Below are 17,312 nucleotides of genomic sequence, written 5' to 3' on the forward strand. Positions count from 1 at the left end.
ATTCTAATAAAAGGGTTAATTGGAACAAATTGTATTGTTTAGAAAAATGAATTTATACTTGACAATAAAGGTGATACAAGGTTGGAGATTTAACGAGATATTTGCGAGCCTTGTGTTTTAATTTTTAAAAATTACTTTTAGATTTAAAATGTATTTTACTGGAGAAACAATTAAATTTGGATGTCAATATATTTCACTTGAAGGAAAGCTATCAATTCAAAGTGAGGCTATGATGCGAAAAGGCTCCATGGGAAAATGTGAGGAGCACAGAAGAGATAGATTAGTCTTAGAAGCCATAGAGGTAAATATGGATGACACACCTTAAATATGGCTCCCTGGGAGTTAGAGCAGGGCTATCAGTTTTACTATCACATATCTCTGTGAACCACGAACCCCATTGGATGCTATACAGAAGGAGAATGATGGCTGGCATTGATAATCACTTTCATTAGCTTTAATGAGCTTTCACAATCATCTAGCCTTTGCAATGCTCCCTGGCTACATTTTCACTGATCTCCTCTACCCCCTCATGTCTGCTTTCACAGGACCCTGTGAACCAGCTTTCATCTGCTGCTGATTCACTGGCTCTTCTCAGAAAGGTATCCATGGAAACCAAATGCAGAGACAAAGGGAAGCACACTGGGAAACAGATTAACATTGATTTTAAATCTACTTTTCTTTGAACCTTTACAAATGTTTCTTCCATGGCTAGTGCCAAAAACTTACAAATCTCTTATGTGCTGTAATCAAGGTAAATGTTAGAAATACTATCCAATAATAATATCATAAAGCAAAAGTAATGCACAGTCACGTGTCATTTAACAAAGGGAACAGCCCAGAAAACCTAATGAGACAATTATGTTAGCATGGAAAATCACAAAGTGATTTTGTACAAACCTAGATGTAATTCCAAGAAACCATAAACACAGGGTGAATCAGGTTGTCATCAGCAGAATAGAACATTCTGTTTTATAAAAGCCAAGGATTTTATAAGTAGAAGTACATTCTCATATATCCATAGACTGTGTTGTACTATAGATACATAAACTAGTATACAACTGTTCATTGTCATGATCAAGGATTTTTCAGCAAACAAAATTGTTCGTGCTGTACATTTGCATGGATTGCAGTAGAGTAGGTTTCTTGACACCTGTCCCACCATAAATGTAACAAGTGTAATGTTGCGTTGAAATGGCACTAAGTGGTATGAATTTTCCCAGTTTTATTATCTTTTAGTATCCCTTACAAATTAGGTTTTTGTTTCAGGATGTATTTATATTTTATGTGCATGAGTGTTTGTGCACAAGTGTGTGTGTGTGTGTGTGTGTGTGTGAGTATGTGTGTGTGTGTGTGTGTGTGTGTGTGTGTGTGTGTGTATACCATGTGCATGCCTGGGCCTGCAGAGGCCATAAGAAGATGTCAGGTCACCCGGAAGTAGAGTTACAGATAGTTGTGAGCCACCATATTGGTACTAGAAATGGAGCCCAGGTCCTCTAATCACTAAGCCATCATCTCTCCAGTGCTTCATTATTATCTTATGCGGCCAGCATTACATGTGTGGTCTCTCATTGACTGAGAATGATTGTAAGTGTTATTTAATGTTTGATGATTATGATGGTGATGATGATGATGATAGGCCATGCATAATAATAGCCTATATTATTGATTTTTAATTTTTATTATTTTTTACTTTTATGCATGGATGTGTATTACAATAAAAACTATATAAATTTTAGAGAACAACTTAAAGGAATTAGTTCTATCCTTCCACTGTATGGATCCTGGGGACTGAACTCAGGCTGTCAGGCTAAGTGGCAGGCACCCTTACATGCTGAACCATCTTGTTGGCTCTATTTTATGTTGTTTGGTTTGGTTTTGCTTTGCTTTGCTTTTGTTTAGTTTTAGTTTTTTAATCTGAAGCAGAGAAAAAATCAAAGTGTTAGTTTTTGAATTTTTTTCCTCATCTCGTGATTCCTTTGCCTCTCCCATTTTTTCCCCTAGTGCTTCAATCTCTATGTCTAACTTTTCCAAAACTTCAAATTCTCTCAGCTAATAAACATGATTTCTGTGTCATTCCCTTCTTCAAGTCTACCTGACATTTCCAGGTCAAATTTACTTATCCGAATCTACTTCATATTTTAAGTGGGCTGAACTTATGATCACTTGTATGCAATTTGTTTCATAGTTTCAATGAAAATCTGCCTGATTCATAGTTTTTATTCTCTGTAGTTTATTTCACACATTCTTATTAAATTGTCAGTAAATGTTGGCTAAATTAAGGCATTATTTCATTAAAATGAGTAGGGATATTCTAAATCTTGAGGCCCCTAAGTGAAACACAGAACTCCTCCACTTTATGCATTAGCCATAATGGAGTTCCTATCTAGCTAAATTCCTTTTTAAGAGTCAAGAATTAAAAAATAAGACAATTACAGTGCTGTATCTGTGTGGGTCTGATCTAAATGTTTCTGTTTAGCTCTGACCACCACTGGGTTCCAAGTTCTTAGCTGTTGCTCTAAAATAGTACAATTGGCATAGATGTGGGACAACTACACAAGGATATCATTTACAAGGAGATATCTATCCCCATTCTACAAATAGCTAAAGACTCTCAGCTGTGCTCAGCTCCTGGCAGTGAGCCACTGTGCAAAAAAATGAAGAAGGAATTGGTGTCATTAAATGCATAGAGGTATGCAGTCCCTGTTTGTTAGAAAATTGAACAGAAGCAGTAATAAGGCAAGCAACAAGATAATAGAAAATCTTATTCTAAAGCAAACAGTATCCACAGTTGTATCTACAGTCATCTACAGTACTACATTTAAATCCTGAATTTGAAGCCAAGCCATCCCTGAGATACCAGAGTTCCTCTTTATCGCTTTTTTCTGTGATATATATATATATATATATATATATTGACCTTTCAGTGTCCTGCTGATTTATTACACATAAAATAATTGCTTCAGATAATATTAAGATGCTAATTTTCTCTAACCCCTTAAAAAAGAACATAGTGTTCATCAGTCCATCATAAGATAGATTTTTGTTTACTATGGGTTCCGAATGATTTTAGGATGTGATTAAAAAACCTTTCTCTTATTGCGATGTAATTGTCTTTTTAAAAATCCTTGGCTCTTAAACAGGAATTTCAACTAGATAGGAACTCCATTATGGCTAATTCTACAAGCACTTTCTAAAGATGAACAGAATCTCTACACTGTGAAATGACTGCATAATCTTACATATCAGTGAAGAAGTTCTGTGTTCCACGGGGCCTCAGGCCTCAGAATACTATCTTAATGAACTAATACATTAATTTATCCAACCTTTATTTATGTTAAGAACGTGTGAAAAAGAGAAAAGTAGTTTCTCCTCTATTGGGTTTTAGGAATTTTATTTTTAGTCACATTGATTATATTGTTTGTAAACCCATGTGTGTACTATATAAAATAATAAATTTCCCTTATTTGAAGGAAAACATCTAAGAACATGAACTAGACTTAACTTTGTATTTTCAGAAGTGTGTCGTGATATAATATATTTTAAAAGCATGCATTAGTGTAAATAATCAGCAATTAGTTACTTAATTCAAACCATGTATGCTGATATGGTTTTCAAGTTGGGCCTTCTCAAGTCTCAAATTCCTTACCCTGGTTCTGTTGCACATTTAAACTGCCTACTCTTAATTTTTCTTTATGAGATGCACTGGCCAGAGCCAGTTCTGTCTACTGAGCTGTGATTGATAAATGCTGCTGACACTTCTTAGTGGTGAGAGGGGCCTAACCTTGGAGACTACTCAACCATTTGGAGATGTGCTAAAAATTCTGACTGATGACTAAATATTTTTAATTGTAGACTAAAAACTATTCAGTGGTATAGTAAGTGGCAAGTGAAATTTTATCATTAGTTCCTATAAAGGAAAATATTGGTAATCCTTTTCAATGCAGTTGTTTAGATACAACCAGCCTCATTATAGAAATGCAGTAAAAAACAGGAGTCAATGAACTTGTTTGTGATATCAGGCCTCGTGAGATATGTACCTTCCTCATTTTTCTCTCATGTTTTCTGTGTTAGGCACATTGTTTGACACCTCAGGGTCCTATTTACTTATCACATATAAAACAATTGCTTTACATGATAATTAAAATGCTACATCTGTGTTTTAATGATATATAGTAAAGCATTTTAATTTTATTTATAAAGCTATATTCATGCTTATATATTGGATGAAAGCAAAATTGAATGAGCATTTCCCATTGTAATTCTACTAATTTCCCATTACAATTGCGCTAATTAAAATGTGTGGGGAGGAAGCCGTGTGTTGGGATATGAATGTTACATTCAAACAAGATTTTCCTTGGAGAAACATTCCAGAAAGAGACTAAGCGATAAACACTTTAACAAGCATTTGTGTTATTTAAAGCCAACCCCCACACTGATTAATCTGCCTTTGCCCCATGACTCCTTCACACATGAGAATCAAAACTAGTGGGGGCAAAATCAAACTCATAATGAGCCCTAGATACATTTCAGGTACGCCACTCAGGAGACTAATTATTTTTAAAAAGTTCTATTCTGTGATTCCCTTTGAGAGACATTATAAGTTGATGTAAGTGGTAAGAGAAATTTCTGTAACCACATTTTCTGTTAAGAACTTTTGGTTACCTAATTAAGGCTAAGGCCCATTATCTGAATGTCAACAAATGATGGCAATAGACATTATTGCAGGGTGCATGTGTCCTCTGCTGTCCAGGAGAGGCAGAGAGCAGAGATAGCATTGGGTGTAAGACAAACTCATGGGCAGTGAGAGCAGGACCGTATGGGTAATGCTGAGCAAGCTGCCCAGCCTCTCAGTCAAAAACTAAGAAACAGGGCTAAAGTAGTAGCCACATATTCCACAGGTTTGGTGTCACAATAAATAAAATATGCGTATAAAAGACTCATCACAGCACTTACTTCACTGTAATCTTAGCCAAAATACCATTTTTGTGTTACCTCAATATTTCTTGATGGCAGCTCTTGTATATGCAGTTATAATTTTAATAGGCTTGCCTTAACAAGGTTTACTCATATAATTTAAATCCTATTAGTCTTAGTGTAAATTTTAATCTTACAGTTTGCTATAATAGGACACTTTGACAGATTCTTAATCTTTAATAGTAGTTACAAGTGAAAACATTGGTTTTTCTGATATTTAATGAGAAATTTGGACATGACAAAGTTCTTTACTCTGTTTTGTTGTTGGTTGGTTTTTTAGTTAATCCTTTTTTATCAACTGCATATAAATTGATAATTTCATTTCTAAGACCAGTGGATGTCCTGGTGACATAAAATATGTAATTCCAAATTTTATTTCTATTACTTTTATTGGGTCATATGCTCCTGGGTTTTACTGACATTTCAGTATTCTTACCTGAAACAAAATGAGTAGAAATATAATGGAAAATGCTCATCCAATTTTGCTTCAATATGTAATATGTGTATATTTAATTAGATATATAATGTAATATATAATATATGTGACTATAGTTTTATGTATAAAATATTTTATGATTAATTGAGTTTAAGTGCTTCATCGTATACAGTATTACTTAGGATAGTTAAGTGGGTGTATAAATTGACTGAGTCATAATGTTTTCAGATACCTGGGTAAACACAATTCTGAATGTGAGACTCATTAATAATAATAATGAGGTTGGCATTTTAACCATGAACTAAGTAAAGATTACCCAAACTGTGCAGGAAGCCCTCTTCTACTTAGTTGAGGCCTAAGCAGAACATAAGCACTAGGTGGAAGAGAACATTAAGGATCTAATAGATTGAGTTGACCATAGCTCTCCTGTCCTCAAATTGGATTCTATATTCTTAAATTTCTATATCCCTTGAAAGTCTCAAAATGGAATCTATACTTCTTGTTCTGAGGCCTTCACAGTCATTTAAATATGATTTACAACTATCCCTTCAGGTTTACAGCAGCAGACCCGGTTTTCTTTGTGTGAAATGGGCCTGATATATAAACAAAGAATAGTTAGTTATCAATGTAACAGTCACTCCATTGCATATCAATAGACACACTGTGCCTGACAGGCTGCTATTGTAGCATAAAACATTTATATCAGGGTGAAATCACTGATGAATTCCTTCCCTTAGCAGCCTTTGTGGTACCTTCTTCAATTCTAGGTAGACTTTTCGTTGTCTATAAGCAAGGTATATGATGTCTTTATCAACAGGGTCTTACTATTACTTCTTCTGTGCAGTTAAGAACAATGGCAATGTCCTGTATTGTTCTTATACAATCTAGGACTTCAGTGATCAATAACTCATAGGACATTACTGTATATATACCTACACTGGAATTTCATCTGCTTACTTATGACTCCAAGGATTGATATCATCTACTTTTGTAGAAATTCTCAGGACAAATTCTTTCTAATGTATTTTTAAATAAACTATATAGTAATGTGTCAATATTTTTCTCACATCCTCAGTTCTTGAGAACACTCTTCCCACTCATCCTCCTCTCCTCTATCCCTTTAACCCTTTCCCTGCTTAAAAGTTACACCCCAATATTTCTTCTGTTTTCAGTTCACCACTCTTTCAATCCCTTCACTATCATAAATATCTTCTTACTGCCTTCTCTTGCTATCTTCCTGGTCTCTACTAACATCTCAAACTCAACATCAATCAAACCAGAGTTCTATGATTTGAAGCAATGGTCCTTATTTGAGAGAGAACGTGCAGCAATTTTTTTCTAGGCCTACATTACTTCACTCCATATAATTGTTTTCAGTTCTATAAATTCATCTGAAATTTTCATAATTTGATTTTTCTTTAGTGCTTGATATAATTCTACTATGTAAATTTACCACATTTTTGTTATCTACTTACTTGTTGATGACCATGTAGACTGAGTCAATTTCTTAGATACTGTAAATGGAACAAAGTGACCATAGCTATGAATGTATCTTCATCATAGGGTGTAAACTCCTTTGGTTATATGTCCAAGAGTGGTAGAGCTGGATCAAGTGGCACTTACATTTTTCACCTTTTGTAGCACCTTCACACTTGTTTTCATAGTGAGTGAATAAATTTATGCTCCAATAAACTATATAGAAGAGCTCCTTTTTTGACCAAATTCTCACCAGCATTAATTACCATTTATTTTCTTGATAAAATCATTCTAACTGAGGTAAGACAGAATCACAAAGTAGTCTTGACTGGAATTTCTTTAAAGGCTAGTGATGTTGAACACATTTTAAAGTGTTTACTGGCCACATGTTCAAACTCATAATCATTTTTCCATGTATGGTTCCTTTTTGATGTGTAGTAATTCTTTGAGAATGTTTGCATGTGTTTTGACCATATTCACCATCCTCCTCCAACTCCTCCCACATACATATCCTTACCTCTGCATAACAAATCCTGTGTCCTTTTTTTCTAACCAAGTCTAATTTGTGCATCACAGTCAATATCAATAATTTATTATACCATTTGCCTTGTAGATTTTATTTTTTTAGTTCTTTATATATTCTAGATATTGATGTATAGTTGGCAGATATTTTCTCCCTCTACATCTCCTAGGCTTCTTTTTCTTTATGATACATTGAATCCAATAAGTGCTGTCCAAATGTAAAGAGATGTATTCCCCACCCTGGAGCATGGAAAATCTACAAGTGGGCTTTGGAGTCTTGATGAAGGAAGTGTGCCACTAGGAAAGGGTTTTTAAGTGTTTATAGTCTTGACTCTTTTCTGGTTCATTCTCTCTATCTTCTAGATATTAGTGGAGATGTGATTGCTCAACTTCTTGCTCCTCCTGCCATGTCTGTTAGTTGCTGGCATGCTTCTCTCTCATAACAGATTCGTTACTCTGAAACTGTAAACCAAAAGAAACTCCTTTTTCTATATATTGTGGTTTTTTCTCAGAGAACAGGATATAACTAATATAGAAGGTGGTACAAGAGGAATGGGGTATTGATATTAACTATCAATAATAGATTAACCAGCCCATGCTGCTTTTTTATAGGAAAGTAGAACACCTTGAAACTTTGGACTAGAAAAGTTATTGAAAATATAAAAAAGAACTTAACAGAATGTTCTAGTATGAGCTTGGAACACGGGAGTGCTGAGAATAGTGGAAAGAAGAGAGGTCTAGTTCATGAGGCTTAAGAAAAGGTGGGGCAAGCTCTCTATTAGCAACTGACAGAAGGGCAACTCATAGGCATTTTGGCAAAAATCAGGCTGCCTTCTGTACATGTCTTAAGAACTTTCTTGAATCAAAATGAAAAATTAACTGTAATGTAAATGTTCTTTTTTGTTTTTATTTTATATTTGTGTGTGTGTGTGTGTGTGTGTGTGTGTGTGTGTGTGTTGTAGAGGAAAGTTGAAGACAACATAATATTGAGTCCATGGGACTAAGCCACTACCCAAAGACTATACATGGACTGACCCTGGGCTCCAACCTCATAGGTAGCAATGAATAGCCTAGTAAGAGCACCAGTGGAAGGGGAAGCCCTTGGTCCTGCCAAGACTGAACCCTGAGTGAATGTGATTATTTGGGGGAGGGCGGTAATGGGGGGATGATGGGGAGGGGAACACCCATAGAAGGAAGGGGAAGGGGTTAGGGGGGTGTTGGCCTGGAAACCGGGAAAGGGAATAACAATTGAAATGTAAGTATATACCCAAGTTAATAAAGATGAAAAAAAATTTAAAAAAATATTGAGTCCATGGAATAGTTACTACAAATAATTTTTATTTAGGTGTACAATGCAATAAAAGCATAAGGGAAGCAAAACAAAATATAAATTGTACAGATTAGAGGCAAAAAGAGTGCTAAGAAATTCAATGCTGGAACCAAGGCTAGGCTGAAAGAGAAGCTATAATGGTTAAGGAGATTAGCACCATTACTGTCCCTGCTCTTCACAGGAAGGATTGGAAGGTACTTTTTAAATAGAATCATTGGAAACTAAGACCCCACTCAGATAATCTTCCAGCTTGTACAAGAAGAAAGTCTCAAAAGCTGTTTGGGTTTAGAAATCAATTGTTCTAAAGTATGAAAGTTTCTGCTAATGTGGTTGAAGGAATGGAGGGTCTATCTTAAGATCACAATCGAATTTAGCATGTTGTCTTCATAGTAATGACATTAAAGGCATGAAAAAATAAAATAGTGACTGGAACAAAGAGTAAGGGAGTCTTGATCTCTTCCTCTGCAGTTTCAGAGAGTTACTGAGGACAGACACTACATGATAAAGTTGTAGGGACCTCAGTAAGAAGTCCCTGAGAGGAAATTGTGCAAAACTGTATGGAAAAAACCTGGCCTCTGGTGGGACCCGAAAAGCAATGAGATACTGACTTGTACATTTAAAAGAACTTTGAATCTTGAAGTAGTGTTGAGATCGCAAAAGACTATGGGAACTTTTAAAGATGGGACAAGTGTCTTTTGCTTTTTGTTTAATGGCCCCGAGCCTTACAAAGACAGGGAATGAACTGTAGTGGCTTGAATGAGAACTCTCCCCCCTAGGCTTATATATTTAAACACCTGATTTCCCTTTTAATGGTGCTAACTGGAAAGGTCTGAACCCTTTGGAATGTGAGTATTTACTTGAAGACATATACCACTAGGCTCAGGCTTCTTTTCTCCCTTCCATGTCATTCTCTCTGGTTTCCAGGTATAGTTGAAAGCAGAATTTTTCAATTTCTGCTCCTGCTACCACTAGGTGCGGTGCATTCCTGCCATACTGGCCTCTTACCCAGCTGCAATCACAAGCCAATGTAAACACTTTCCGAAGTCATTTTTAGCCATGGAGCTTTACCACAGCAACAAAAGGTAACTAACATCGTTAGCCTGTAGTGGTCCTGCCGTATCTCCATCAGTGAGCGCCTTCCTAAAATATATCTGCATTACTTTATCTGACTCAGAGCTCAATTATAAAGAGAGTGTGTGTGTAAGGAGGGTCCTTCATCCCATTTTCTCCGTCCCATTTATCTGAGAATGGTTTCTGATAAAGGAAGTTCCCTTCAGTTCATATAAACACAGAACAGTCTAAAATTCTCCATAATTACCACTCTGAGGAACACCCATTAGAAAATTTGGGCTAGTGGGACAACTTGCTGATTATTCTAGACCATCAAACAGATTCACAATGGACTTGAGACCTCGTTCCCCACAGTGTTAAGCCACAGACATTTGCCAAACTATCACATTATATCTTACATTATCACTCTATTTCTCTGCTTCCTCAGAGAACCTTCCAAATGACTTGCCTATACCCAAATCCTATGTTAGTGTAGGTTATTGGAAAATCTAAATGAAGTAAAAATGACCAAGTTTACTTCTTCCTTGGTAGAAGTAATTTAATAAGAAGAGGTTGGAGGTTGTCCCCCCATGTTTTATGTGCATACAGAAGAAAGCATAAATAACTCATTGAAATAGTGTAGCAATTTTTTAAAAAAGGACTCCTTAGATTTTAATAACTTCTTTATTTATGAGCAAAATGAACAAATACTGACGTAGACACATAGCAGGATACTACACAGAGACAAAGTTGGCATACCTTTATATCTTGGGCTACCATACTTTGGTAATAGAAAATAATTCCAGACATATATAACTATATAGAAATAAAAAAAAACCCACTAAATCAAAAAAGAACAGTAAATCAAAGACATTTTCAATAGAATATCACGAAAGTCTTGTGATATAATATTTAGGGAAATAAACATATTCTAAAAGTAAAAAAATAAAAATAGTAAGTGAGAATGATGATTTCCAGAGTGGAAAGATAGGAGATAAGAGTAATTCTGGTGGGAAATTCACTAGTTACATTTTCCCTTTGTATGTAGAGGACTGTGTATGTCATCATAGTTCTTTATACTTAACAGTTTTCATTGACGTTATTTCCTGTCTTTGGGTATCTGAAAAAAAAATGTTTTGAAAGAGTAGCTTGTTTACATAAAGAGGCAGCTCAGATTGTACATGAAGACATGAGAGGTCCCAGCAAGTTTCAGAACAGTTAACGTTAAGAGAGATTGGGTTGCTTAAGGAGGGGATCACTCTAGAAAAGTTTGGCCTCCAATCTAAGAACAGGAGACTGAGTTGTATATGAGTCTGGCAAACGGAGAGTATACGGACTTTATCTTCCTGCAAAGGTATTACCCTTTAAATGACAAGCAGTTAAAATATTCCAACCCAAGGAACTAATTCTCACCCGAACTCCAAAGGAGACAAAGCATGTTGCTTCTCCATGAATAGAATATCTTAGCCATTATTCAGAAGCAGCTTGCAAGTAAACAAAGTGTTCAGCCATCAACTTCCTTTCTGAGAAACTACCTCCTATTCTTTCCCCACCAAGGGGTTGTGCAGGGGGAATTATGCTTTTGCCTTCATTTTCTATCCAGGTCACAATATTATTCTTGTACTCACTGTTAGTTGCATGTCTGTATTTATTTATTGATTGATTGATTGATTGATTGATTGATTTAAACCTACGGATTTTCAGTACCAGCAGAAAGGTTTAGAATCTTCACCTCTGCATCTCTGTGTCTTAGCAGAGTGTCTTTCAAATGAAATCCAAATGACTAGGGGTAAACAGAGAGCAGGACTCACTCCGTTTTGTTTTTCTTTTTCTTTTTTCTTTGTAAGATCATTTTGCTTATCTAAGAAACTAGAGCCAGGAAATGAGGAAAGAGAAAAATAGACATGCAAAAATACATGAACTGATTTGATACATACTTCTGGATTTCTCTTTAAAACTTTTTTAAAACAGTATGTGTGAATCTATGTCTATGGTAGGGTATGTACGCACAAGTCCAGGTTCCCTTGGAGGCCAGACTCACTGAATCACCCTGGATTCAGTGGATCTGGAGGTACAACAGGTTAGGATCCACCTGGTGTAGATACTGGAAACTGAACAGATCCCGAGTAAGTCCTGGGACAAGCATTAACTGCTGAGCCATCTCACTAACTCCTCCCCATTCCTCTTTAGGCTCTCTTTCTTGTATTTAAACTGACAAACTAGGGGAAAATAAGAAAGAAGAAATGGGCATCTCAAGCGTATTGACTTGGATAAAGGTTTGCTACCTTTCAGCAACACCCTACAGTTTATTTAAGTGACTGCAGGAAGAGAGGTCATATTACTAGATTAGTCCAAAACAATTTCTTGGATACACTCACTTAGGAAGCAAAGCAGAAGGAAGACTGATCTCCATATTACTCCCTGCCTTCTATTCTATTGTGTTCTTCCCTGTGCTGATTTATTATTATTATTATTATTATTATTATTATTATTATATCACTGTACAATTTAAACAGACTTAATAGCAACTTTATTCCTCAAGCAAAATAGCCTTCTTACTGAATCAAAACTGTAAACTTGGTGGATTGAACCAGCACACTTGTCTTGGAGAGCTTATTGAGAAAAATTGAAGTAATACATGAAAGTAATCCAAGCTTAACACTTTCAGTAAACAGAGAAGTCAATGGCGTAATACAGCACTAGCATAGATTCCTCATTGCACTGAGGAAGGCTAAGGCAGGTTTCAGTTTTCTAAGAGTCTAGTCTTATCTCCAAAAGGTCCCACTAGCTCTTCTCCTCATTCAGAAGCCAAATGTTCATACTCAATACCAGCATCCAGCCTCAAACCAACCAGCATCATTTGCTGAGCAGGCTAGCATGCTGGTACCTCTGATTTGGCCAAACCCTCTTCAGGACCTGATCAAAATCATTTCTCTATATAGAACTTTTTATGACTAATAAAGAATAAGATACTATTTGGAACCACAAGATTATGACTCTTTTCAGGAACTAGGCAAATTGTAAGATGTCATTCCTAAAGCAGACATTTGAGGACAACTTAACTACATCCAAAATGAAAAATCACTACACAAAGAGAGCAAAGAAAAGGATGAAAAATTAAAATGGCCAAGCAAGAAACATAGTGGAGAGAGAAATGAGAAGGTTGAAAGGGAGAAAGAGAATGGAGAAATTTTGTCGTTAAAATATAATCTCAAAAATAAGCAACAACAACATCAAAACTATGGTAAAACAGAATGCATAGGGTGCTCTGCTTGCCAGGTGGAGCATCACCTGCGTTGCTTTACCAATCATCCTTGATCAATAGTATTATATTCATGAGAGTACAGTTTCTAGAGTCACAAAACATGTTGTCCCCCTTCTACTGTTTATTCCTTGGTCATTCTTTTAAAAGTCTCAGTGCAGCTCTTCACCTCACCGTTCTTTACATAGTAAAATAATTGTAAATATATTCATGAAAACCAAATAAAAGTGTTATACCTCCCATGATGTGCATATGAAATGTTCATGACTGGTCTTTCCTTACAACTGCTCAGGAAGAAAAGCAGGACTATGTAGAAACTTCCACAGTGATGATTTCACCTCTTTATTCCTGAGACTGTAGATCAATGGGTTTAGCATAGGAGTAACCAAATTATTTAAAACCTGCACAGTTGCATCCAGCCAAGGGCTAGGAGTTGGCCTTAAGTATATGAGGACAACAGGCATGTAGAAAAGCAAGATGGCAGTGAGGTGGGCACTGCAGGTGGAGAAGGCTCTACGACGGCCCTCAGCAGAGCGGATCTGCAGAATAGAGCAGACGATGCAGCTGTAGGAGGTGAGGATGAGGAGGAAACAACTGAGGGGCATCAGGCCCACACTGATGAACCCCACCATCTCCAGGGCTGATGTGTCTGCACAAGCCAGCTTTAGCATCACAGGGATATCACAGAAGTAGTAGTCCACCTCATTGGGACCACAGTAGGGCAACTGGAAGGTGAGAGTAGTTAGAAAAGTGGCCTGAATGCAGCCAAAAAATGATGTCCCTGTGGCCAGGATGGCACATACTCTGTGGCTCATAATTATTGAGTAGCGAAGTGGGTAGCATATGGCCACAAAACGGTCATAAGCCATCACTGTGTACAGGAAACATTCGGTACAGCCAAGGAAATGGTAGAAGAAGAGCTGGCTCACACAGCCTGCATAGGAGATGGCTCTGCTATTTCCTGAGAGGTAGAACAGCATCTTGGGAGAGCTCACAGAAGGGAAAAATATGTCGAAAATAGACAATTTACATAGGAAAAAGTACATGGGAGTGTGAAGTCGACTGGACGAGATAATTGCCAATAAGATTAACAAGTTTCCCATTAGAGTGAAGATGTAGAAAGACAAAAACAGGACAAAGAGCATGGTCTCTAGACCCTCTGTGTTTGGGATTCCGAGCAGGATAAACTGAGTCACTACAGAACGGTTCCTCATAGCTTTGAGACTATCTGACTTCAAAGGGATTCAAACTCACCAGTCCGAATACCAATATCAAATTATAAAACTTTTTCTGAAAGCTTTGAATGTGCTTACTGTGGGGCAAATTTCTTTCTTATGATAGACAGGCATCTGATCTATGTACTCATATCAAATGTTATCATTGCCTCCTTGAGGGTAAGTCTACTCAGTTTTCAAAAGAAATACTGTCTGTGGGGGAAATGATCACCTTCTGCCAGGAATGACAGTTTAGAGATATATTAAAAACATTTTCAGGTTAGAAATCTTTTCCTATGGCATTTCCTTTGAGCAATTTTTTATGTATTTTGAACTCTTGCGATATCTTTAATTAAAATACTCCCACTGAATTTCCTTCTGCAAAACAACAGAAAAAGGCTTTCTTTACAATTGGTGTCAATCTGACTTTACCTCTTATTAGTTTTATTAGTTAAAATATTTGTGCAGTGCCACATGAATATCTATAAAATGAGATACATAGTTATTTTAACAGAATCAAGAGCAGCAAACATAACCTGTACTATAATACAGTTGTGTGAAACTTAGAATTGTACCTAGCAAGACTATAAATTCTAATGAAAATCGTTCATTATTCTACATATTTTAAAGCCTACTTGTGTAAGCACCTTAATTTGGTGTTGGTATTTTGAAATCATTTGCATATAAACATTTGCTAAATATCATTATCAATAAGTTTTATGCCACATCAAGTTAAATCTCTTAAGAACTGAGCTTGCTCTGGATATTTTGGATCTTTTATCCTAAGAGGACAGAGACAACTCAGAAATATTCACTGAAAGAAACACCAGTAAGAAGGTATCAGATTCAGGTCACTATAATAAAGTAGTGATAAGGTACAACAGAAAATGACCCACATAAAGTCAAGAAATAGCATCATGGAAGTGATTTATCTAAGTGGAATTCGTGATGCCCAGAGATGAAGGGGCTTCTTTCCTTGATTCACCTAGGATTAATGACATTAAACAGTAATACCAACAATATGCCTGCTTTCCTTCCTTCTGCCCATCTTTACTTCTTTTCTTCCTTCTTCCCTCCCTTCCTTTTTTCTTTCTTTACACATAAATACTTATTTTGTTTCAAAGATAGACACGTCTTTTAAAAACATGATTTTACATGTTTTTAAACATGTGATACAACATATCTATGAAAGTGCCAATTACTATTACTCGTCAGACTTGTAGACTAGCAGTGAAGTCTAGCTACATTCAGGAAAGTATCTGTTTCAAAGCTAATAAAGGACAGACCTGTTTTCTTTGTGCTCTTTATCTTTTGAGAATTCGCTCTTCTGTTTTTCTCTCTCAAAGAACTTGCTCTGCTGCTACACAAGACACTTGCCACTGGGTTCTCACAGCTACTTTTCCTGAGTTTTGGAAAGGTATCCATGCCTTACTTCTTCCAGGTTAATTATTCTTTTAAAAAAATCTCTCCTTAGTTTAAGAAACCATACAACAATATTTTTATATCCTTAAAGGCTAAAATTCGTGTTATCTCTAAAATAGGTTTGTTTTTTAGGCAAAGGAGATAATCATTTTTCTACATAAATTATTCCTTCGGCAATAAGTAGACTTACCCTGAAGGAGGCAACTGTAGCATTTGATAGTGTTCGTAGATCAGACCCCTGCCTATAGTAAGAAAGAAAGTTGCCCTGTGTTAAAAGCACAGTCAAAGCTTTCATCATCAAAAGTTTTATAATCTGATACTGGTGTGCAGACTAGTGACTTTGAATCTTTCCAAAGTCATGACATTGAGAATGGTGGTTCAGATTCGAATCTGTAATAAATGTTCTTGAACACCCTTTCTAAAAATAATGACTGAGTCATCCTGTGTTCCCTAATCTCTCACTCCGTTGGATACAAGGAGGACAGTCACATGGGAAGCGGTGGGGTTATAAGGTTGGGAGCGGATGACTTCTCCTTGATGACAACTCTAGCCACACCTGAATATTCTCTCTAAGCAAGTCACATTCCTGTTTTCTTTCAATCTTCTCTTCTTGATGAGAAAGGATCTCAAAGGTCTCTATTTGCTTATGATCAGATATATTCTGATTCAATATTCTAATTCTTTAGGTCCATTAGAAGAAAGAGCAGTTCCCAAACAAAGGAAGGACTCATGTGTGGTCCAGCAAGTGTGAAAAGGAATTGAAGAGTCCGCCTGGAACAGACACAGGAGTACTCACATCATCCTCCCAGAAACTCTATTCATGCACACTGAAGTAACAGGACCTGACATCTATATATCTTGTTAGAGCCAAAATGCACTACAGATGAAAGAGTTCCCATTTCACTGTGTATGAAAGAAAAGGTCTCATGGGGCTTGCATAACCAGCATCAGAACATTTTCCATAGATTGTTTTCTGGGGAGTGCCTGGCAGAGCCTCTTAAGGCCTTTACAGTACCTAGGGATAGCTTGCAGAAACAACTAATTTGCCAACTTCATTCATCATTTAGTCATCCAGTAACAGTGATGACATAATTTCCAAGAGATGTTCTAATTGGGAAACATGTGTGTGCCTAGTCAAATAGGCTGCAGTGGTATATTTATTTTTGTTGCCCTTTATACCTTTAAACTTTGCCTGTGGCATCATTTATCACATCATGTTAAAAAAAACTACATGCATATCTATATAACTAAACGTTTATCTTAAACAAATAATCTTATTCAAATAGAAGCATATGTTACTGAGACCATTTATAATTTGAGGGCAAGTCACACCAAACTCTTTCTTATTTTGAAATTGATTTTATTTACACTGCAAAGCTATGCAATGGCACCAGTAAAAAAAAAAGAAAGCCTTTGGATTAACGATTATAGTTAATCTTAGCCTCCAAGGCAAACAAAGCTAAAAATATAACTCCATAGCCTCAAAAATAACCATTGGGGCATTAATAATACTTCTCATCAAAGTATCTTCAGACAATGTTAACTTCTGTCACTGAAGTTGTGAAAATATTATTTGTTTGTTTTGTTTTGTTTTTTGAGAAAGGGATTCTCTATAACTGCTCTGGC

The 17,312-nt window shown here is 36.2% G+C and overlaps 1 protein-coding gene across 1 annotated transcript; it reads right to left on the reverse strand.

The window, feature by feature from the left end:
* Positions 1-13,328: 13,328 nt before the first annotated feature.
* On the reverse strand, positions 13,329-14,264 carry Or10d1 (olfactory receptor family 10 subfamily D member 1). The gene has a single exon (NM_001000519.1). It carries the CDS (start codon positions 14,262-14,264, stop codon positions 13,329-13,331), a length of 936 nt encoding a protein of 311 aa, NP_001000519.1.
* Positions 14,265-17,312: the final 3,048 nt, after the last annotated feature.

This window comes from Rattus norvegicus, chromosome 8 (assembly GCF_036323735.1).
Source record: "Rattus norvegicus strain BN/NHsdMcwi chromosome 8, GRCr8, whole genome shotgun sequence".
NCBI lineage: Eukaryota > Metazoa > Chordata > Mammalia > Rodentia > Muridae > Rattus > Rattus norvegicus.